Source organism: Meriones unguiculatus, chromosome 4, assembly GCF_030254825.1.
Source record: "Meriones unguiculatus strain TT.TT164.6M chromosome 4, Bangor_MerUng_6.1, whole genome shotgun sequence".
NCBI classification, from domain to species: domain Eukaryota; kingdom Metazoa; phylum Chordata; class Mammalia; order Rodentia; family Muridae; genus Meriones; species Meriones unguiculatus.
Window position 1 is genome coordinate 15,463,670 of NC_083352.1, and position 22,791 is coordinate 15,486,460.

The 22,791-nt window shown below is 41.5% G+C and overlaps 1 protein-coding gene across 2 annotated transcripts; it reads right to left on the minus strand.

Annotated features, from left to right (window-relative positions):
• Positions 1-1,132: 1,132 nt before the first annotated feature.
• On the minus strand, positions 1,133-17,678 carry Golga7 (golgin A7). 2 transcript variants are annotated; one of them, XM_021634823.2, is made up of 6 exons: positions 17,553-17,678; positions 17,213-17,345; positions 11,813-11,965; positions 6,019-6,120; positions 4,565-4,627; positions 1,133-2,411 (listed from the first exon to the last, which is right to left on the minus strand). In XM_021634823.2, the coding sequence occupies exons 2-5, from the start codon at positions 17,321-17,323 to the stop codon at positions 4,580-4,582; spliced, it is 414 nt and encodes a 137-aa protein (XP_021490498.1). In that variant the 5' UTR covers positions 17,324-17,345; positions 17,553-17,678; the 3' UTR covers positions 1,133-2,411; positions 4,565-4,579. The 2 variants fall into 2 exon arrangements, with proteins under 2 accessions (XP_021490498.1, XP_021490499.1); XM_021634824.2 differs by lacking the exon at positions 17,553-17,678 and having other exon boundaries at positions 4,565-4,632; positions 17,213-17,546.
• Between the last annotated feature and the right edge of the window lie 5,113 nt (positions 17,679-22,791).

A 22,791-nucleotide genomic window follows, 5' to 3' on the forward strand; every position in this document is an offset into this window, starting at 1 on the left:
ATTGAACCTAGGATCTCAAATAAGCCAGGCACTCTACCATTAAGCTGTGTTTCCAGCTCCCGCAGGACTTCTTGGTGGTAGACAGACTTAACAAAAATTTTCAAATGAGGTACTTGAGTTAGTGGTAGAAATAACATACCACCCATAACCCTTACTTGGATAACTGCATTCCCCCCAGTTTATTTGGCATGGGGGATCAAGTTCAGGCTCTTAGGCTTGAAATGCCTTTATCCTCTGAGCCATTTGTCAGGCCCACGTTAACTCTACCTTACCTTGAGTAACCCTAGAGCCAGGCAGTCCAGAACCTCATCTTGGCTATGGGCAAAGTATTTTGTTTTTTGTTTCTTTTTCAAGACAGGGTTTCTCTGGGTAGCCCTTGCTGTCTTATAACTTGCTCTGTAAACCAGACCAGGCTGACCTCAAACTTAAGAGATCCACCTGCCTCTGCCTCCTAAGAGCTGGGATTAAAGGTGTGCACCACCAGAGCCCCACTATCTTTGCATTTCTAAATTTTGCTCATTGGAGTGTATGACTCTTATGTCAACACAAAGATGCTGAAATTTTCCTGCTGGGAAGGTAAGCTCACAGTAAATATCAGAATACACTGTATGTTGTATTCTTAAACTGTGCATGCGCCTGCTTAGCGTGCAGGCAGGAGCCAAATTACAACTGCAGGAGTTGGCTCTCCCATCAGTGGGAGTGCGAGACCGAACTGAGGGGTCAGGCTTGGGGGCAAGTGTGTTTGCCCACTGAGCCATTTCACCAGTCCTATTTTGTATTCTCTGTACATCTACTATCTTTTTGAAAAGTCATCAGATGGTCCAAGATACTGTAGGAACTCTGGAAACTCTTTCCCAATGAAAGCTAGATAAGCAAGGGTGGGCAGGCTAGCTCAGCAGGTGAAGTCTCCCGTCAGCAGTCTCGAGGATCTGTGCTCCATCCCTGGTGCCATGGCGGGAGAGAAGTGACTGACCTCCGCATGCACGCCATGCATGCTGCGCACACCCCCACACCACGTTCACACACTCTAAATAAAAACTTAGATATGCTCTATCAGTTATGCCAATATTGCCTTCCAAATAAAATGCCACACCGTTTACCTTTATCAAATCACATCAACCATGACACAGAGTTTATTTAAGAAAAGTTTTACTAATGTGTTAATATTTCAGCAAAGTTATTGCAACAAGTTTAAAAGGCATACAGACTAGTATAGGCTTTAAAGGAACAAATGAGATTTATACAATTAAATTATTACACAGATCTATGGGGTTTATTGAATAGCTACAAGGCCCAGAAAACAAATTAAATCTAAAAGATTAAATCCAGTATTAGCACCTACAATATCTCTAAAAGTTAGACTTTTAACTGTTTCATTCATTCTATTTCTTAACTTTCTCCCAAATACAGTGCTCTCAAAACTCCCAAAAGATAGGACATAAGTGATCCCAATACTAAGAGTGAGAGATAATGAAGAGCTGGAGAAACTGACTTCAACTTGCAAGTTATGTGGAAGCCAAAGCTTACTTACGTCGATCAAAAGATTTCTGAGCCCTGGATACTGTGTGTGAGGAGGCTATGAGTCAGGGTTTATGAGCAGATGACAAATTAGCAACAAACAGTAGTATTCCTATCAGTTTTTTCCTAAGTTATATTTGTAACAAAACTAGCGTGAAGTGCTTAGCACACTTGATTATTACACACAGAGCAGGGCCAGGCATACTGATGGCTGAGCATCTACTTATTGTGCTTACTTATTTGTGTAGTGAACAAGCAACACACACAGCAGCCCCCGACACTTGGAGGTAATGCGCATGAACATAAACGCTTCCAAGAAATAACCCCAACTGCATTAAATACTGCTCTAATAGTAACTGCAATACTAAAACAAGTGACATGTGATTCTCTCAAGGAGCTTCGGCCTCTGAAATCAAACAGCAGAAATCAGTCTTAAGACTGCAGCACATCAAGACTGGCAAGAGGTCCGGGCGGTGCACGAGCCGAACCACAGGTGTAACCCCCCAACGCCCATCACTAATTTTGGGAACTGAGCTAAGACATAACTGTGGAATTGTAAAGCCACCTAGGAAACTGGCCCAAAGGGCATGAAGAGACCCCGAGATACTGCTATCAGTAAGAAAAACACTTTGTTTTGGGTTGACCAATTTCCTATTTTTTTAAATGGCTTTGAATTTTAAAAAGTGAAGTACTTCCTTGTTTTTCTTGGAAACGAATCAAGATTAGAGTCCTACACAATTGGGAGACACAAAGTGGATGCCAAGTGACGAGTGGTCACTCTAGGTGTGGCACCGTGGCTCTGGCAGCAGATACAAGAGAATAACGCTCTGGAGAGGTAGGGACACTCTGCCATCGGCCAGTGGACAGACGAAGGTCCCAGCTGGAGGTGGGATCTGTAAGTGAAAAGTAAACATTTTAGGAAGGAGTGCTAAAATAACCTCTAAAACCGCTTCTTACAAATGATCTGAGCTGTGCTAATACCCAAATGTTTAGCAGATTTGTGGTGACTAATTTCTTAGAATGTGCTGTCATGGAAGTGCTAACAAATGTCAGCTACTTTTATCATCCACTAATCTATTGTGATGGCAATTATATTTCACCTTTTTTAACCTTCATTTCTGTGTACCAGTGTTCCCCAGCATGTATCTGTGTACCACCTGTGTGCAATGCCGATGGAGGCCAGGAGAGGGCGTCACATTCTCTGAACTGGAGTTACAGCCAAGGGGGTGCTGATATTGGACCCCAGTCATCTGGAAAAGCAGCCAGTAATCTAAACCACTGAACCATCTCTCCAGCCCCTATTTCATCTTTAATATAGATTATCTTACAGTGAAAACCTATGTATCTAATATAGATACATATTACAAACGGCTGCTTAGTGATCTTTTAAAAATAAAGGCACCCCATGGTTTATGATTTCATGCTATATTAATTCCCCTTTAATAATACCTCAACCTAAAGATACCTTGCAAAAGTGGCCACCTTATGTGGCAAAACTAAGTTAAGTTATAGTTTAATGTTCTTCTCCAAAATCCTAGCCAACACTGGCTCTAAGCAACACAAAACTACACTGTATCCAACAAAAAAAGTCTGCATTCATGAAACTATCTAGAAGTTCCTAATACAATTCTTTCTCACTTCAAAATTTCACAGTTGTCTTAATATAGATACATTAGGCTCTGGGGTACAATTACTCACAACTTTATACCACCTCAGAAAAACATCTTATCAAGGCAGTAACAACTACAAAATGAGTCATGACAAAGGGCTGTGCCACATAACAAAAACCACAGAATTCCCAGTGGCTCATCTGAGAAATATCAGGCTGGAAACTGCACATGAGAAAATGTATGGACAAGTAACACTTTGTGAAAGAAATAAAACATATGGCAGTCATTACTTAGACCCGGCTTTCAAAACGTTAGGTGACACATTAACTAGAGCTAAAAGGCTTCAGTCCTGGAATGCTGGGTGATTCATCAGATTCAATAAATGAACAGGAGACAAAATGAGTTTTGTTTTGTTTTTTTTTTAAGCCACTGAAGAGAAGGGGGACTAGCGTTAGGACGCTGATGCTCTGTCCTCTCTGTACGTTCCTGTTGCTACAAACACTGAGATGAAGTATGGTATACAAGGGGCCTTGAGCTCAAGCAACACTGGTTAGCGTATGACCTCGATCACTACTCTAATTGTATCTGTTGCCCATTTGTAAGACCTCATGAGATTCCTAAGTTCTGTCAGCAGAGGAGGAGCCTGGCAGAGGAGGAGCCCTGAAATGGTGGCTGCTGGTTTTGTTGCCCTAGAAGATGTGTGCTTTGTACATTCCGTCCTGTGCTGCCTGTTAATCAGTACCAGACAGCCATGAAGCACAGCACAAGATGGAACTGAAATGGATGGGGACAGTCAAGTACCATTTCTGTCCTTTAGAGAGCTGGACAAATACAGGTACAGGTACAGACTGAACTATATCCAACTACAGGTTTGTATTCCAGTAACTAGTTTGCTTCTATTTATTAAAAGGCATCACCTGAATACACAAGAATATTAACATTCTAACTAAAGTATGAAATGTTATGTCATACCCTCCACGTAGAGTTCCTTCCAAAGGCTCTGAAGCCACTCTCCCTCCTGAAATGACTCTGGGCTTCCTTAAAGACAAGGCATTCAGACAAGAAAATCTCTGGGCTAGTTCATATATATACATACATACATATATATATATGTGTGTGTGTATACATATATATACATATATATGTATAATACCTAACATTTAGGAGGCTAGGCCACCTCAAGCCAAAGAAACTGCCAAAGTGTCACAGTATCAGTCTGAAGACAACACAGAGGGGGGAAACTAAAGAAGTGTACAGTCAAGTAGGTTTGGGCTACATACACTTTTAAAATACAGAGTGAGCCTGTGATTAGCTTAAGCTTACACAATGAGTAAAGTACCCAACATGATTCAACCCATTATTTACCAGGCAGGGAAAAGTCATGTATAACGAAAAATTTTTAAACTGCAATAAAAACTGTGTGATTTCATATTCACCTTTAATTCTATGGTTTATCTTCCACTGCTCACACCTCTGTCTTCATAGATGGTGATTTCAATCTAAACAGCATAGCCGTTAAGAAAACACACTAGAATGTAACACACGAACAAGACAGGCTACAGCAGACTGTGTGCATTGTTCTGTTTGAGCAGACTGTTTGCTTATCTCTGAATTAGTAAAATATTTCCCTACCTCAGTTAAACAAGCTTTTTCTGCTTTACAGAAAGTTTTAGTAAGTTATCTGCATTGATGAATATAGCTCTTCTTTTGTTTGTTGGTTTTTGAGACAGTGTTTTTTTTGTTTGTTTGTTTTTGTTTTTTTGTATTTTGTAGCCTTGGCTGTCCTGGAACTCTGTAGACCAGGCTGGCCTTGAACTTATACAGATCTACCTGGTTCTGCCTTCCAGTGCTGGAATTAAAGGTGTACGCCAACATTTCCCAGTTGAGTATAGTAACTTCTAAAACACTTTTTAAAAAGAATTTGTGAAGTATTTTCCTTTTATTACATTTATGTATGTGTATATTGTACCTGCATGTATGTACACACATGAAGTGTGTGCAATGCCCATCACAGAGGTCAAAAGAGGGTATAAGATCCCCTGGAGCTAGAGTTATGAATGTAAACTGCCACATGTGTTGGAAATCAAAGCCAAGTCTTCTTCAAAAGTAGTTACTGCTCTTAGCTATTGAGCTATTTCTCTAGCCCCTGAAATGTATTTTTTTATTTGTTACTAGGTGATTCATAACTGAGAATTCATAGAGATTGAGGGGCTCTGAAATTATATGAAAATGTTTTTTGTGGAAGAGGGTTCACAACCACTAAAAGAATCAATGCTGCAGAGTAAAACAAACGGCTAAAACTCAGCCACAAGATCTAGGATTATGTCACTAGGTAAAAAATTATTTAGCCATTATTTCATTTGGCAAGTAAATGAGGTTTTTTGGTTTTTGTTTTTTTGTAATTTTATGTACTAAGTCCACTTAGTAATTTCTCAAGACCTACTGTCTCTAAAAATATGGGCAATTATGTCAAAGGTGATAGAATTATAATCTGGCAGCTGTAATAGACTTCAGCCAGCCAGATGAACCTGTGTATTGCAATTCATTTGGATGAAGTCTCACTACACACAACTCATAGTTTCTGCAGCTGAGATACATTACTTTTACAGCTTCATTATTACCACAAGATGCCCTCAGAATCAAGAAAGATGGTAAGCAAAGTAAGCAAAATACTAACCAATCCAGAGACCTATACAATGCCAAGTTTTGAGAGACATGGCTTAAGAACATGTTGGCAAAAGGGTGCTTATGGTATATCATTCACATGAAAATTCTGAAGGCACATATAAGAAGGGGTAGGAGCTACATTCTCTCTGGCCAGGGCCAAACAGTACCATCAGGATTTTCTTTTTAGAAATATTTAGAGCTTCTGATCTGGACTAAAAGATACAACTCGGAGTCCTCTTTCAATGGGGTCTGTTAGGAGGAGGCCTTGAGGAGCATATATCTTCTCATTCTGTTCTTGAATGTATTTGGAGACTTTCTTCAGGACCTGCCAAAAGGAAACACCACAGCTTTTTATAGATGTCACTTGAAGCAATAGCTAGATCTCAAACTATTCAGTCAGTGAGTTGGTTTCAATGCAGGTCACACTGATTGTTATAAGGCAGCAGAGTCTGGGCTACCTGGCTCTTATCAACTGCACAGAGAAACAGTGCGCACTGCACGCTGGACTCCAGTAAGGTGCAAATGCACACAAATGTACACTGCAAATGCACACAAATGCAGTGAGAACCAACCCTGCCCCCTCACCTCTCCTGGTTCCAGGGAATAAATCATTTGTATACATACACATTGTCCTTCTCCTGCTCATAAAGTGCCATCAGTTCACATGGCCTCCTCTAATATGAAGGACTGCTTTGGTATTCCTGCTTAAGAACTATTTTTTCTCCCATTCCTGTGTTTTCAGCCATTTAAAGTGATGACTTGGCTTATAACAAAAGGGAGCTCTGTCCTTTACTGGGAGGCTTATTTTTTGGTAAAGCTCACAGACGCCACTGCTCTTGGGGCTTCTGATCACAGGTGTCCTGCATCATCTCTATGCTTGCATACACTGATAATCTGTAGTTTGCTCGTTTCCTAGACAGGAACTTCAAATTGTAAATTTAGTATCAAGCTTGTAAAAGTCAAAACAAATGTAGACAAAACCCAGATAGGACAAAGAGGAGCTTTGAGAAACAGCCAAATCCTCAGCTTTAATAAGGCAATTCCAAGAGAGTGAGAAAAGTGGCTTTATCTAAAGCCAAGGAACATTACTTCAGGCTCAAAGTCATAAGAGCCCTTTCCTGGCTCTAGCACTCTAAGGGAGTGTGACTCAGCCTTTAAGTTACCCTACACTTCCTTAGGTTTATGCTATGAGAAAATGATGAGGTTACAACTTGATCATAGCGTAAAGAGGAAAAGCAATGTGTGAGAACAAAGCAGCACTGGATGCCAAGCACCAGGTGTACAGATGTACCAGGAAAAGAAATAAAGGAGGCACATGTTACAACTGAGATATTGTAATATAAACTAACTTAAAATAGAAAGCTCTTTGTGGTGTGAATAGTTTTCTTATTGAAGGGAAATATACAAATATTTAAGTATATGTTCTTTAGATTCTATTTTTGAGGATAATCTCAGGTTTATTCCTTTTAAAAATTTTTTTAAAGATCTATTTACTTATTTATATATATATATGAATACTCTATCTGCATGTACACCTGCATGCCAGAAGAGGGCACAGATCACATTACAGTGGATGTATTTATTATGCACATAATTGTTCTGCCTGCGTATGTGGGCAGCAGGCCAGAAGAGGGCACCAGATCTCATTGTAGATGATTAGAAGCCACCATGTGGTTCTGGGAATTGAACTCAGGACTTTTGGAAGAGCAACCAGTGCTCCTGACAATCTGGGCCATCTCTCCAGCCCTAGACTTACTCTTTTTTTAAAAAAAAAATGTTCTGGACAGATATTGGACCAATCTACAGTCTCTCCCCTGCCCACTTTTCTAGTTTTTCCAAGACAGGGTTTCTCTGTGTAACTTTGGCTGTCCTGGACTTGCTTTATAGACCAGCCTGGCTTCGAACTCACAGAGATCCGCCTGCCTCTGCCTCCCTGAGTGCTGAGATTATAGGTGTGCACCACCGTGCCCAGCTTACCCTATTTCTAAAAATGATAATTTTAAAACCAAATTACCTGAAGCAATGTGTATATCAGTATCTCATTTCAAGCTCCGAACAACGTGAGCTGTGCCTGGTCATTATGAGCAAACCCCTCAGGCATCATCTTCACAGTCTGTCTATGACCCTAAATTAATGAGTGGAAGGAAGCAGCCTGCAACAGGGCTCAGCTCAGGACTTTCAATCGTTTTTCCACTTTCTTTACCTCAATCACCAGAATGGGAAACTGGAAGCCAAGTCTCCCTCAGCCCCAGTCCATTAATACTAGAGGGGACAGAGATATGTGTACAAGGCTGGTTTCAAGAACCATTAGGACAGCTTCAAGATCGCATTAGGACAGCTTTCCTCCTCAGACACAGGTTACCAGCAAGGAAATAGCATTCCTTTTATTTGATTCAACTGTAACTTTGTTGGGTGAAGTTTCTATTTAAATTTGAGTATCATTTATGTGTATCTGGCTATCAGTTCAGAAATAAATGATACATTCTCATTCTCTCTATTCCTCTACCCCTTCCCCCTCCAAAAGTAAAATTCTAAATCTTGTACTATTTTGGAGATGGCAATACAAGTTGCTTTGGGACTCTTCATTCCTAGTAACAGTAAGCTTTTTCATGAGTATTGGATGTTGGTCTGATGCATGTTACTGGTCCTCAAGATCTGGTTACACCTATCCTTGTTTTGTAAACCTGCCTAAGACATCCCTGACTGGTTGATTAAAGAGCCTATACCTGAGCAGGGCAAAATGAGGTAGGCGTGGCTAAGGTTCCCAGGCTTTTGGGTTCAAGAGAGAATCAAGGGAATCAGAAGAGAGGAGGAAGGGGGATGCCATGATGGGTTAGTGAGAAGGAACAATGTGGGACTGGAGAAAGGACTCCAATGATGGTGCAGAAAGGCCCAGATTAAAAAAAAAAAAAAAAAAAAAAAAAAGAAAGCAAATCATATGAAAGAAGAGGGAGTTAGTATGACCTGCTCGGATGTAGCCCATGGTAGCTCAGTATCCAAGTGGGTTCCCTAGTATGGGGGACAAAGATTATTTCTGACATGAACTCAGTGACTGGCTCACTGACCCCCCCTCCCCCTGAGGGAGGAGCAGCCTTGCTAGGTCACAGATAAGCACATTGCAGCCAGTCCTGAAGAGAGCTGATAGGCTAGGGTCAGATGGAAGGGGAGGAGGACCTCCCCTATCAGTGGACTTGGAAGAGGGTAGGAAGGAGATGAGGAAGGGAGGATTGGATAGGGAGGGAAAAAGGGAGGTGTTTACAGCTAGGATACAAGTGAATGACCTGTGATTAAAAAAAAAAATGAAAGCAAGTACCATGAGATTATGAATAAAACAGTTTAGATGAGGATGATTAAGGTGGATGGCACTGGATGGGCTGAGACGTGACTGGTGAGGTAGAAATATCTGCACAGCCCAGAATAAGGCAATTATAAAATCTAACAGGTGTCTGTGTCTTATTATTTGTGACAGTGGGTTAAATATTACTTCAGTAATAATCTTAGGGCTAATAATAAACATTACATAGCACAACACTTATTTTTTTATTTGCTACAACATATGAGTAGCCATCCCAAAATGCACCTGACACTTCTGTCCCAACAGACCTTAAGATAACATTTTATTCATGTTTAAATTAATTTTTTATATGTATGTGCATGTGTGTATGCCTGAGCCAGGGCACACGTGTGAAAGAGCACAACTATCAGGAGTCATTTCTCTATTGTTACCCTGTAGAATCCAGGGCTCAAACTCAGGTCATCAGGCCTACACATAAGCTCCTCCTCTGCCCACTGAGTCATCTCACTGGCTCTTACACTTTAACTCAATGTCAAACAAACCAAAATATTTAACAAAATTACCTTATTTCCAAACACTCAATACAACCTCAACATTTACAGAATGAACATTGTCAAACCTCCAGAATACACAGGACAGCTGTTCTTCCTAAGAATGTGACACTGCGAACAGGCTGCTAGAAAGACAGCATAAGTCAGGCTGAGTCAAGAACAGGATCTTGGTATTTTCAGAAAATATTCAAGTGTCCTTCTAATTACAACCCACAGGCAGAAGGGTGCTTTCTAGTTGGTAAACAAAGCAGACAGTGAGGAGAACCTTCTGCAAGCTCAATTGTTCTCTAAGAGATAGCAACAGTGGACAAATAACACTAACGTCTTTATCTTCACTGAAAAAAAATGAATAATATATTATAAGCAACAAAGTACGTAACTGTTCAAGCAAGTTTTAAAAGGATTATTGACAATTTCAAAACTTCAACCCACACGACAAAGTGTAAGCATTATATTTGGTTTGCTGCTCATGAACTAAGAAATTTTAATGTTTAAAACACTGAGTCTAAATAAGTCAGTTCTGCCTTTTAATAAAGAACTAAAGGACACAGGATGGGGAGATGGTTTGCTGTGCAAGCCTGATGACTTGAGTTCAGATCCCAGAACTCATGGGGAAGCTGGAAACAGAAGCAGAAGCATCTATAATCCATGTACACCTTGCCAGGAGACAGGAAGCTTGAGGGCCAGCTAGCCTGGACTATGCAGCAGTGAACAATAAGGAGAAACTGTCCCACTCAAACACAGTGGAAGGACAAGGCCTGTACCTCAAAGTGTTCTTGTGTCTCTACAGTGCTCTGGCATGTGCATGTGTGCACATACAATATATAAATGTATAAAACATTCAAAAAAATCTACTTCAAGAAAATGTCTACTAAACATTTACTATATGTGAAGCAATGTATTAACTTGAAGATCTCCTTTATAGTTGAGAGTGTTCAAAATCCCATAGCTAGAATGACTTGTCTGGTACCCAATTACTAATTTCCTCTTACAACTGTCACTCCAAAAGATGAACTGCTACCATCACTGGCAGAAATATGCTTCTTTAAGAGCATCGTTGGATGACCATGTTTTTATCCATGAGAATTTAACGTCCCCTCCTCTTCTAAAGTTAGTTCCCCCCAGAATTCTGGTTCTATTATCAGCACACCCTTTGAAATCATTCACTTCCTTCCACCCAAATGCCTGGCTCCTAATCCAAGCAGTCTCAGCTTGGATTTCTGTGCAACCATAACTTGCCTGTTCATGCCCACTCTTGGGCTCTTTTCCCATGGGCCCAAAGCCCAATTAGAGTCAGTGCTGCCCTATCTATGCGCTGCATAAAATCTGAGTGGCTCCTGCTACAGAGATAAAAACTTACACTTCTAACCAAGTCTGTCTGTTGAAACAAGTGAAAGAAAGGTGGAGGAGATAGAGCTAAAGGTATCCTGATATCAGGTTCAGGAGAATCTTGCCTGATCTTGTAATAACTGGGGAAAGAAGGAAAGTCACCGACTTTGGAGTGGCAGGGGAAGTAAGGCTTCGTTGTACAAAGACAGTGGAAGGCAAGCTGGAAAAGCAAAGAGCAAGGAGAAATGAGTCAGGAGACTTCTAAACAGTCTAAGAATGAAATGGAGGGGCAACAACAGAGATGATGGCAGAGAACATCATGGCAGTTTAACATAAGGGAAAACAGGAAACAGTGTAGTTCTTCACAACTCTCCCCTCTTCATTTCTCATGCCTGAGGACAGGGCTGAAAAGACAGGGTGGTACTGAGCAGAATGGGGAGATGGGAAGTTTATATTCTGAACATCTCAAGTGGACAGCCAGCAACTGGTAGGCAGCTGGTAAAAGAAAAGAACTCATGTTGGAGGGTAAGATGGAAGATGGAAATTTTGGAAAAAAAAAAAAAGACTCTGAAAAAGCTGCAGACAATGAGGACAGATTTTCTCTGTTCACTTTACAAGTGGAGTATGAGCACTGACCTGTCATTCCAAGCACATAGGCACATTTCAATCTGTTTCTAAAACACTTAGGACCCACTATGTGCTCTGGACATAAGAGCAATAACAAATCTGAATAATCATTTTGTAAATGTTTCTAAAGCTTAAAGCAACTGTTCCTATAAAAAAAAAAATTCATCTTCTTTCATGATTTTTAGAGATTTTTCTGAACACGAATGTAGCTGTACCTTCTCGTAATGAGTCTCCATGCATAAGAAGATGGTATACGCTGTTAAACAAGCCAAACAGCCTTCAAGATATGACTGGCCCCCCAGCTTCTCAGCTTCCGCGTAAAGGTTATTTAGCGTTCGAACTGTCTCTTCAAACTGCTGTCTATCAATCTGTAGGGAAGAAAGAATTTATTCTAAATTATAAGACAATAAATAGATCAGATATGGTAGGATACACTGTCACTCCAGCATCTGGGATGCCAAGGCAGGTGGATCACTAGCGAAAGGTCATTCTTGATGTGAAGGTTTGAATAAGAATGGCCCCAGCCCTGATGAAGGTGTGTCAGTGGTGGTGGGCTTTAAGGTTTCAAAGACTCTTGGCACACTAGTTGCCTCTTTTTCTCTGTCTCCAGCTTGCAGGTCAGATGTAAGCTCTCATCTATTGCTCCAGCACCATGCCTGCTGCCATGCTCCCTACTGTGACAGTCATGGAGTCCACTTAACCTTTGAAGCTATAAGCAATCCCCTAATTAAATGCTTTCTTTCATAAGTTGCCTTGGTCATGGTGTCTCTTCACAGTAATAGAAAAGGAAGTAAGACATTAGCTATATTAAATGTGAGATCATGAGACCTTGTCTAAAAAACAAACCCCAAAAGATAAAGAAAATAACTTTTCATGTGACTAAATCTGGAACTATGTTACTAAATTGCCTGGAGTTTAACTATCCATATTATGGGATACTGGATATGTTAAAGGTTCATAATGCTACTTCTCTATACTAAAATTCTAATGATATTCTTTCTAGTCATATATTTTTGTATCTTAAGCACTAAAAATGCTATGACCAGTTTTTTTATACATACGCCCTTAATTGGAAGAGTATTTCTTATTTTTCCAAACAAGGTCTCACTACATAGCCCAGAATGGCCTTGCACTTGTGATTTCCCTGCCTTGGCTTTGCAAACCCTGGGATTAAGGTATGCACAATTTAGAGTATGCAATCTTAAAACAAGCATCTAAATACTGTAATTTAGTAGGCAAAAGGGAAAGGGTATTTTAAGCAGTGATCAAATGGTAAGTTCTATTTTCTCAGGCTTCTCATTTGAAGCAGTTATTTTGTTACTAGATACTCATACTATGGAGAAGAGCAAAAGTCTCAAACTGACACAGTGCTTCACATTAAAGCCATTCCTAACATAAAGTCTAGTGACATTACCCTATGTTCATACTAATACATTTGTCATTCGTCTCACAGTTATATTTTGGTTAAGGACAGGCTGTATGTGTCCCAGAAGACTGTATCATTAGTTCCATGGCAAATACGCAACAAACACATGATACTCAGAGGAGGCAACCGCCTTTCAACCCATTTCTCAGATCATGTTCCACTGATGCCGCTGCCCTGTTTTTCACTTTAGTCATGCCTTTGCCTTTTTCTTTCTTTTTGTTTTAAAACAGGGTCTTATGTACAACAGGCTGGCTTCAAACTCATTATGTTGCTACACACAGGATGCCTTTCATGTCCTGATCCTTATGTCTTCTCCTTCTTGCCAGGATTAAAGGTGCAAACATCACACCTAATTTTATTTGGGGCAGGGGATGGAACCCAGGGCTTCCTGCATGCTAGCCAAGTACTCTAAAAACTGAATTATATCTCCAGCCCTAGAGATATACTTTCTTCTTCTAACAATGTTTTGCAGACTTCAAATTTCTCTATTTTATCCTACAATTTTAAATGTCCATTCAGAGTAGAGCATTTCATCTCACAATATCATTCTGACACAGGGCCTCAAACATGCTATGCAAGTACTACCAACAAGCCACATCTCCAATCCAAGAAAAAATAACTCTGAAAGCAAATAGTATTTTATGATCCTGTCCTTGAGCTCTTAAAATCTCACAGATCAGAACCAGTTGTAATCACTGTTTGCACTTAGTTTTTATGACAAGGGCTAGAAGGACAAGAACACTGAGAGGAGGGGCAGTGTTCCTCCAGTTTTCTCCTACTTCAAGATAGGCTCCAGATTGGCCACTGAGAGCTGGGCACAGTGGTGTAGACCTTTAGTCCCGGCACTTGGCAGACAGAGGCAGGTGGATCTCTGAGAATCTGAGGCCTGCCTGGTCTCCAGACTGAATTCCAGTACAGCCGCTGAAAACCTAAGCCACAGTGTTCCTACCCTGAAAACAAAGAGCAGCTCAATGATACCTAAATTAACCCTTCAGGTAGCCAGTGGGCATTTAACAGTCTAACTTTCATTGTTACTTCAATTACCTACAATGTTATGACCTGATAAGTTCTTTTAAATTTTTTGCATTTCTTTAAAAACAATGAGATCCAACCCAGGATTACCTTATTTCTTCCAGATTAGAACTGCCCTTTGGACTAGAAATATTAATTATTATCATGAGAGTCCCATGGTTTGCAAGAGAGACAAATCATAGGCCAGTTTAATAAACAAATCTAAAGCCAGCAATTCCTTTTATAGCTTATACAGATGAGAAATAATAAAGTTTTTTAAAAACATATTACAAGAAAATTGAGTTTTTATGAAGCCCTGGGCTCCAAACTTAGTGCATGCACATATGCAGTATATGTGACTTTTAAAAAGTTAGTATAAAAGAGTGTGGTAGGATGGGAGCAATTAGAACAGAGACATTAACAATTATGGGCTCCATAATGTTCTGAGCCCATGATGTGCATAAACAGTGGCCCCATAAGACTGTAATGAGGCAATTCCTACTGAGTAGTGACATGGTAGCCAGCAGCTCACTGCATCCCTCTCTGTTTGTGGTAATATCAGTACAAATAAACCTAAGCTTCCAGCCTTACAGAAGTACAGCATATGTAGCCAATACTTCGCAATGGCAGAAAGTGATTATGTTACTGATCCACTATATACAGTCTTTGCTCTCGTTTTCACCATGCTTTTGGACTGCAATCCTGGAGTTATACACCTAATGTTTGGGTAAATATATTGTTAGCATAACAGGGTTGCCTTAGTGATTGGTGTTATTAAGGGACACATGACTGGAATTAAGTTCAGTTTTTAAAATCTGTTTTAGCTAAGCATATTAAGATAATCATCATTTCTCCTAAGGTCTTTGGACATTAGTTCAGAAACTGTATTGGAAATTGGAGATAGGCAAAAATGGAGCCAAATTAAAAATATGGCCCAATAAACACCATTCAGAATGGAAATAGGAATGATTTTCTCAGTTTTGTTGAAATACATACTCTGAAGCCTTAAAGTGATTACAAACACAAGATGACAAGTCAAAGGATTTTCTGCTGACTAGATTAAGTAGAATTCGTCTCTACAACAGTTCATTTTGGTTTTCTTCTGTTCAGAAGACAAAGAGTGATTAAACACTTGCATTTTGGCTAGAATGACAACAAAGCCTCATTTGAAGAACTACTGCATGAGGTAACTAAGCTCTTAGGCATCAAAGCGTCACATTGTAACAGGCAGGGAGAAGTGCACTTGTTAACACACACAATTCATCTGCACTCCCAAACAGCATAGATGAATTTTTAACCTATGACAAATGTGATATTCCCACAGAATAAAAGTCAGGTCTACTGGCAGGGCAGGACAACCATTAATATCTCTAGGTTAGTAGAGAAATAAAGAAACCTTTCTACTTCCCATCACACAAAGTAAGGAAAGCCTAAACTTATGTTCAACATATACACATAAAGCTTTCCAAGTGGTTTAAGCTGAGTGTTGAACTCAAACACTAAGAAAGCCAAAGGCACATGCCATATAGCGGTTAGTACCAAAAGGAACTCTGGGTTATCAAGTCAAAGAAGTACCATTTTTGGATGCTAGAATTTAGCAACATCAACTTCCTGTAACAGTATATGGAGCGATGTCACTACATATTGTTTTTAACTTAATATTATTAAAGAAAGGTTATCCCATTCACAATGAAAGGCTAATCCTGATGTTGCGTGTATGTGTCTGGCTCAATCCAGAGAGAAGTTTGACTTTTAAACCAACAAACAAGGGCACAGAAATGGCATTTCACCAACAAACAAATCAGAACCACACTATCCCCTTCCTCCTTACAGTCCCTGAGATAGTCTTGATACGAAGTCCATACTGGACTACAACTCAGGGTCCCAAGTGTCCATGACCACACCCTATTTATACAGTATCTTTTTAAAGCCTGTTTTATCTTTCGCAGCTTAAGAAAGGCAAATGGGCCATGAACTTGCCTACGGCCAGAAATCAAACTTCAGGAAAAGTAGCTAATGAATGATTTTTCCAGCCCTGAATTATGGCCTCAGGATCCCCACCTTTTTCAAGTCATTTTGGAGCATGGTATCAAGCTGCCCATGCTGGCCTTAAACTTGCAATCTTCCTGCTTTTGGCTCTCAGTACCAGGATTACAGGTCTAAGTATCTAGTGCTGGGGCCAGAACCCTGAGCCCTCAGCTTGCTAAGAACAGGGTCTACACACTGAGCTACACACCCAGCCTAGAAACCAACAAAGTGATTTCAAACGGCTGGTATCCATTTCCCTAGCACACACTCATCTCCACCCACCTAGTCCACAACCAGCATTTCTTAGCCCCACCCACACCATGCTTAATTACCTCAAAGTTCCTCATCATCCCAGTTCAGTTTCTAGAAACTGACTTATTAACAGGAAACAGAATCTGAGCAATATGGCTGAACAAATGAATCACACTGGGTAGACACAAGAACACATACTCACTGCATTAACATTTACAGTAAGAAAAGTTGTAAGCAAATCCTGTCTTTGTTTACGAGGCTGTCCAAAGGACCTATGTCCCGATGGCAGTTTTGATGTGCAAGGTAAACAGGAAGTTCCCAGGGATTACGACTGGGAGTTAAGGGCTCAGCTATGAGTTCCTTAGCCGTTCCTGCTCAGGCCCATGTACATTTTTCAGGTTCCAAGAAGGCCTGTCTGCCTACCTTGCACATCACTAATAAACCCCTCTGGCTGAACAGGATGACCAGCACAGCGACCACAAATATCAGTCATGAGAAGGATGACGCTGTCTTTTGCATGGAAAGGCGGTAGGGTATAAGTTACCACAGGCTGTATGAAGTGGCCTGGAATCCCAGGAATTAGCACCTCATCAAGGTGCCAGTAATTGAGTGCGTGTGTGCGCGCCTCATCAAGGTGTCAATAATCGCTCGCGCGCGCGCGCGGGTCCTGTTAGGGACAGTCCTCGGTAGACTGCGCAGCGGCAGGTATCTTAAAGTTCTACAAGATCACTGTACTCTGTGCATTGGCCTTAGGAGTCTTTCTCCAAATACTAGATCTCTTCGAACATCTTTTGCTAGAATATGGAGGTCTGCTGCACCCCAGAACCGTGAGACAGCGGGTGGGATGGTAACCTACACTCCCTCCCCAGGGCAGGTTCCAGGGAGCCAGGCTGCGTACCCTGTTCTCCAGCTCCGCGGGGAACTTGGTCTGGAACTGGCAGCGCGTGCCACTGCTGTAGTCTCGCTGAATGAACACCTTCCCGGACACCGGCGCCTGCTGAGGCCTCATGGCGAGGACAGGACCCGCCGCTCTGCGAGTTCGGGGATGACACGGGTCAGACCGGCCTGGAGCCGGCTCTCCGGCCCGCCAGGCCCTCGGAGTCACCCACCGCCCAAAGATGCCCAAGGCCTTCCCCCGGCCGTTCCCCTTCACTCATGGCTGTAGCTGAGGTCCTCCAGCTACCCAAGCCCAGGACCCGCGCCCCCCTACATCCTGGTTCGGCCCTGGAAATACAAACCCGCCTCCTCGGCCCTCCAGCAGCTGTCGCACCACCTTCGCCGTCACTTACGTTCTGTCGCAAAAAGCCTTGCCTCTCCTAAACTCATTCTGCGCCACAAGCTTACGCCCCGCCCCCTAGAGCCGTAAAGCGCCTTTGCGGCTGCGCGCTGCGTTGAGATGCGCCGTGGCTAGGAGGCTTCCTTCTGTAGGCCGGTGAAGCGCTTCCGGGAGGAAGAAGTAGACGGGGTGGACGGTCTTTGTAGCCTGAAGTTCCGGGGAAGACGCAGGATTCCTTGTTAGTTGAGGTGAAGTGGTTTCTGGTCACAGCAGTATTTCCCTTCTCGACTATGCGTTCCAGCTTTTGTGTGGGCTACCCGAAAATCCCAAAACCACAGCAAAAACAACCGTCGTTCTCCAAATCCCTTAGACACAAACGGCTCACCTACATAACAACAAAGCAGGCCACTGGGGATGCTTTTGTCCCTTGGCACACTTTTGAGTGCGAGGGGGAGGATAATATTCCTGTTCTGCATTCTCATGCATCCCTCCTCCAACTCTTCCTGGAGGCGTTGGCTCTTTTCATCCCAGAGACCTTAGTACGCGAGCTACGCCCGCTGAGGTAACCGGACTGGACCTACAGTCCTCTCTGGTCCCCGATTCACTGACCATATCTTTGCAAGACAGCCAGAAAACCCCTATCCGCGTCTGCTGGTGGTGGTGCTTTTCTAATACAACTTTTTAGTATCACTGATGGTGGTCTAGGCCCGTGACACGTGTCACTGATGAGCAGCTTGGTCATAATGTGGATCCCCTAGGCAAACGGAACGGTTGTCGAATCTGATATGGGACTCTGTTGCCTCTAACTTTTTTGTTACTAGAAATTAATCTGCAGTTCCTTAACTTTTTCTTAAATTAAAGCATAGTTTTTCGTCTGGCTCTTATTGTATAGATTATTTTGAGATTCCTTTGTTGTGTCATACATAATATCATTGACTTTCTCCATTTATTCATTCACTTAATGATAGACCATGGAAATTTACAGTTTTGGAGTATTTAAAATAAAGCTCCTATAGACATTAACCTACAAGTCTCTACATGGTTGTTTCTTTTTCTTTTTGTTTTGTTTCTTAAGACAGTTTCTCTGTGTAGCCTTGGCTGTCCTGGACTCTCTTTGTAGATCAGGCTGGCCTTGAATGCACAGAGATCTTCCTGTCTCTGCCTCACTGTGTGCTGGGATTATAGGCTGTGTGCCACCATGCTGAGCTTGGTTTGTTTTTTTTTTTTTTAAGATGTTGGCATTTTATTTTACTTCTATCAGTGAATCCAGTAAAGACATTTTTCTTTTTTAATTTTATAAACTTTATAATTAAAAAGCTTGCAAGTAAATAAAGACAACACACACCAAAATTAGCCAGACCCAAATCTATACAAATGAACTTCTACACAGTTAAAACTGGCATTCAGAACAGAAGCTATGGAGCTTCACATTAAATTTCACAATTTTAATATTTCATGCATTTTATGCACTTATTGCCTACTCACAACAACAACAAAAAAATCCTTGGTAGATTTAGGATAGATTTATTTTTCATTGTACCTTGATTTGACTTGTAAAACACTTCAGCTGAAGCAACTGATGCTGTCACTGGAAAGCTGTCAGACTTACCTGAGAGGGCATTAGCCAGTTTTTCCGCTGCCCTTACTCTGGCTTCTGTCCTGGTCCACAAACTTCATATCAGGAAAACAGGAATACAAGCAGGGCAATAAAAAAAAATTAATAAAGTGATTGAGGCTGAGCATACAAGAGCAAAACAGCCCAGGAAAGAAGTGACTTAATTCTGCTGTTACTTCTGTCTTGCTAATGGAACAGGAGACCCTCTTTTCATACATTTCTTAGTTGAAAGTACTTCATATGATATATTCCCATCATGGTTTCCCTTCCCCTGCATCCTCCCAGATCCTTTCCAACTCCCTACCCATCCAACTCCAAGACCTTTCTCACACCCCAAAACAAAACAAAACAAAACAAAACAAAAAACAAAACCAAAAATAAGAATGTACACACAAAATTCACAAAAACACAAAATCAGGAACCATAACATGCAAGCTAAAGGCCAGTAAGACAAAACAAAACAAAACAAAGCAATATGATACAAAAAGTCTCCAAAAATACCACTGAGTTGGTTTTAGAGTTGGTCATTTATTGCTTGGCACGAGGCCTGCCCTTCAGTGTGGTTAATATGCCCAATGAAAATCCATTGAAGAAAACGGATTTTTTTTTTTCCTTTGCTAGAGAGTGTCAGTTGCAGAGAGCTTCTCAGTTAGGGTGAGAGCTCATGTCCACTTCCCCCCTGAGGGTTGGGACCTGTCTGTTTTGAACTTGTGCAGGTCCTGTGCATGCTGCCACAGTCTCTGTGAGTTTGTATGTGCACCAGGTCTTCTGTATCTGGAAGATGCTGTTTCCTTGGAGTCATCCATTCTGTCTCTTAAAATATCTCTGTCCCCCTCCAATAGCTCCCTGGGCCCTGAGGGGAAGGGTTCAACGAAGACATCCTCTTTAAAGTTGAGTATTCCAAACTTTCTCACTGTCTGCATCTTTGGCCAGTTGTGGGTCTCAGGGTTAGTTCTCTGATGGTGGCTGAACAAGGCATTGCTCTATGGGTATACCAGAAGGTCATTAGGAGTGAGTCATTATTTTGTTACATTCCCTTAGCAGAACAATAGAATTTGGTTTTATCCTAGGCCCATGGTCTAGCTAGATTCAGAATTCTGTTACCAGATTAGGGTCAGGTATAGGTTCCATTTTGTGGTGTGGGCCTTAAATCCAATCAGAGAGTTTGGTTTGTTATTGCCAGAGAGCTTGTGCCACTATTGCACCACCATATACCGTGGGGGCAGGTCACCATCGTAGATTTAAGGGTTTGCAGCTAGGTTGGTGGTTACCTTTCTCTGGTAGTGTACAGGGTACATTCTAGTACCAGGAACATTAGTCCATAGGGGAAAAGGCACCAGCTCTGCTTCTCTGTGTCCAATGAGATACATAAATATTGTCTTCAGCAATAGAACTTTACCATCAGTGTGTGGAGAGCAAACAAGCCTTAGAAATAGCCAGAGATGTTTGGTGGTTTCCATGAGGTCTTTTTGGCCACCAACTCAGTTAGATGTAACCCATTCCCGCCACTGGATATTTTAGTTGGTAGGGAAAGCTGTCCTCGTTGGGGCCTTGTATCCCCCATTATTTGGTGACTCTTTTTAGATTTCTTTCATGTAAGTATATATTTTAGGAAGCTTCTATAGTAGTAGGTGTCTGGGTGACCCCTCTCCATATTCCCTTTCTTACCCATTTATCCCTTCTCACTTCATTCTCTCACTCCAGTCTGTACCCTGTCTCTCCATAACTATATATTCTATTTTCTCTACCTTGGGGACTCCACCCTCTCCTCTAGTCCCTTACTTGATACCTAACCTCTGGTTGTATGGGTTATAGCACACCTCTCAAATGCTGAAAAGCCATAGTATGGATGTACATTTTATTCTACATTTTTGAGGAAAGGTCTCATTTAGCCCAAGCTAACCCCCAATCGCCATCTCTGCCTTCCAAGTGTCAAGATTACAGGTATATATCATTCTCTACTGGATGTATTTGTTTTAAGATTCAGTTTTATTATTTCAAATTATGTGTGTCTGTATGTATGTGTGTGGCCAGAGGTGTGGAATCCTCCTGTATCTGGAATTACAGGTGGCTATTAGTCTCCTGATGTGATGTAGATGCTAGGAACCGACAGTGGATCTTCTGCAAGGTCTTAGTTCTGGCTAGTTTTATGTCAATGTGACACACACTAGAGCAGCAGTTTTCAACCTGTGGGCTGATACCACATATAGAAGCTGCATGTCAGATATTTACCATATGGTTCATAACAGTAGAAAACTTACAGTTATGAAGTAGCCGTGAAATAATTGTATTATGAGGGTCACCAGAACATGAGAAACTGTATTAAAAAGTCAAAGCATTAGGAAGGTTGAGAACCATTGAACTAGTGTCATCTGAAAGGAAGGAACCTCAGTTGAAAACAAATGCCTCCATAGTCCCCAACTGTAGGGCATCTTCTTAATTAGTGAGTGATGGGAGAGGGCCAGCCCATCATGGCTGGTGCTATTCTGGGCTGATGGTCCTGGATTCTATATGGAAGCAGGCTGAGAAAGCCATGATGAGCAAGCCAGTAAGCAGTATGACCTCTGCATCAGCTCCTGCCTCCAGGTTCCTGCCCTGCTTGAGTTCCTATTCTGGCTTCCTCCAATGATAGACTACAACACGGAGGTATAAGCCAAATAAACCCTTTCCCTTACAACTTACTTTTTGGTCATGGTCAGGTAGCAATCATAGTAACCCCAATAAAGTCAAACAGTGCACACTTATTAGCTGGAGCCATCCCTCCACTCCTCCACTCTGAAAACTTTAGGAATGTTTACATGTTCAGGTTAGCATACGTATTAATAGGTTTGCTCTAGCATGGCATTTCATACACAGCTGTCATTATGCTGTGCTCTCGTTTGTTCCCCTCCCCCACCATCCTCCCTTGTGCCTCTTCTTCTCTCTAGCCAGTTTTCTTTGTTTCTGCACTTCGTTCCCTCTCTGCTTATATTCCTTCAGCTTATTTCTCACTTTCCTAAGTCCCCTTGCTTCCCTCTAAATATCCCCCTTCTAGTTTCATGATCTACAAAACACATATTTCTCTTTAGTAAATGTTCATGAGCAGATAGCTGTCTCAGTTGTGATGAGTAGAGGTTTAACTTTTTGTGAAACTACTCGACTGTTTTCCAGTTGTGCATTTCCACCAGTTGTGTCTGAGATCTCCACTTGCTCCTCATCTTTGCCTGAAAGTGTGATTTTGATTTTCATTTTTCTGTGAATAGTCATTTTGAGTATCTTGACATGTCCTTATTTACCTGGGCTATTTCTTCTCTAGTGATGTGGCTGTTCTACCTTGTGGGGGTATATCTGTATAGCAGTCAGCATTCTCTCAATGCCCTGAAATACGTGGCAGAGGCTTCTTACGCAGTAATGGCCTGTTTATTTTAGTTATGATTCTGGAAGGTCAAGTCCAGCATTGGGTGGCTGCATTGGTTCAGCTCTCTTCTCTCGTTTAGCCTTACAATGTGCTTAGATGGTGCATTCTAAAGCAGAGGTTCTCAACCTTCCTAATGCTGTGACCCTTTAATACAGTTTCTCATGTTTGTGGTGACCTCCAACCATAAAA

Coding starts and splice junctions, on each gene's coding strand:
- Golga7 (XM_021634823.2), bottom strand. CDS start 17,323: ATGAGGCCTCAGCAGGCGCCGGTGTCCGGGAAGGTGTTCATTCAGCGA. Junction 11,966..17,212: donor CCGCGGAGCTGGAGAACAGG/GTACGCAGCCTG, acceptor TCTTCCCTACAG/ATTGATAGACAGCAGTTTGA. Junction 4,628..6,018: donor TTGAAAGAGGACTCCGAGTT/GTATCTTTTAGT, acceptor TATGCTGTTTAG/ATTGAAATCACCATCTATGA.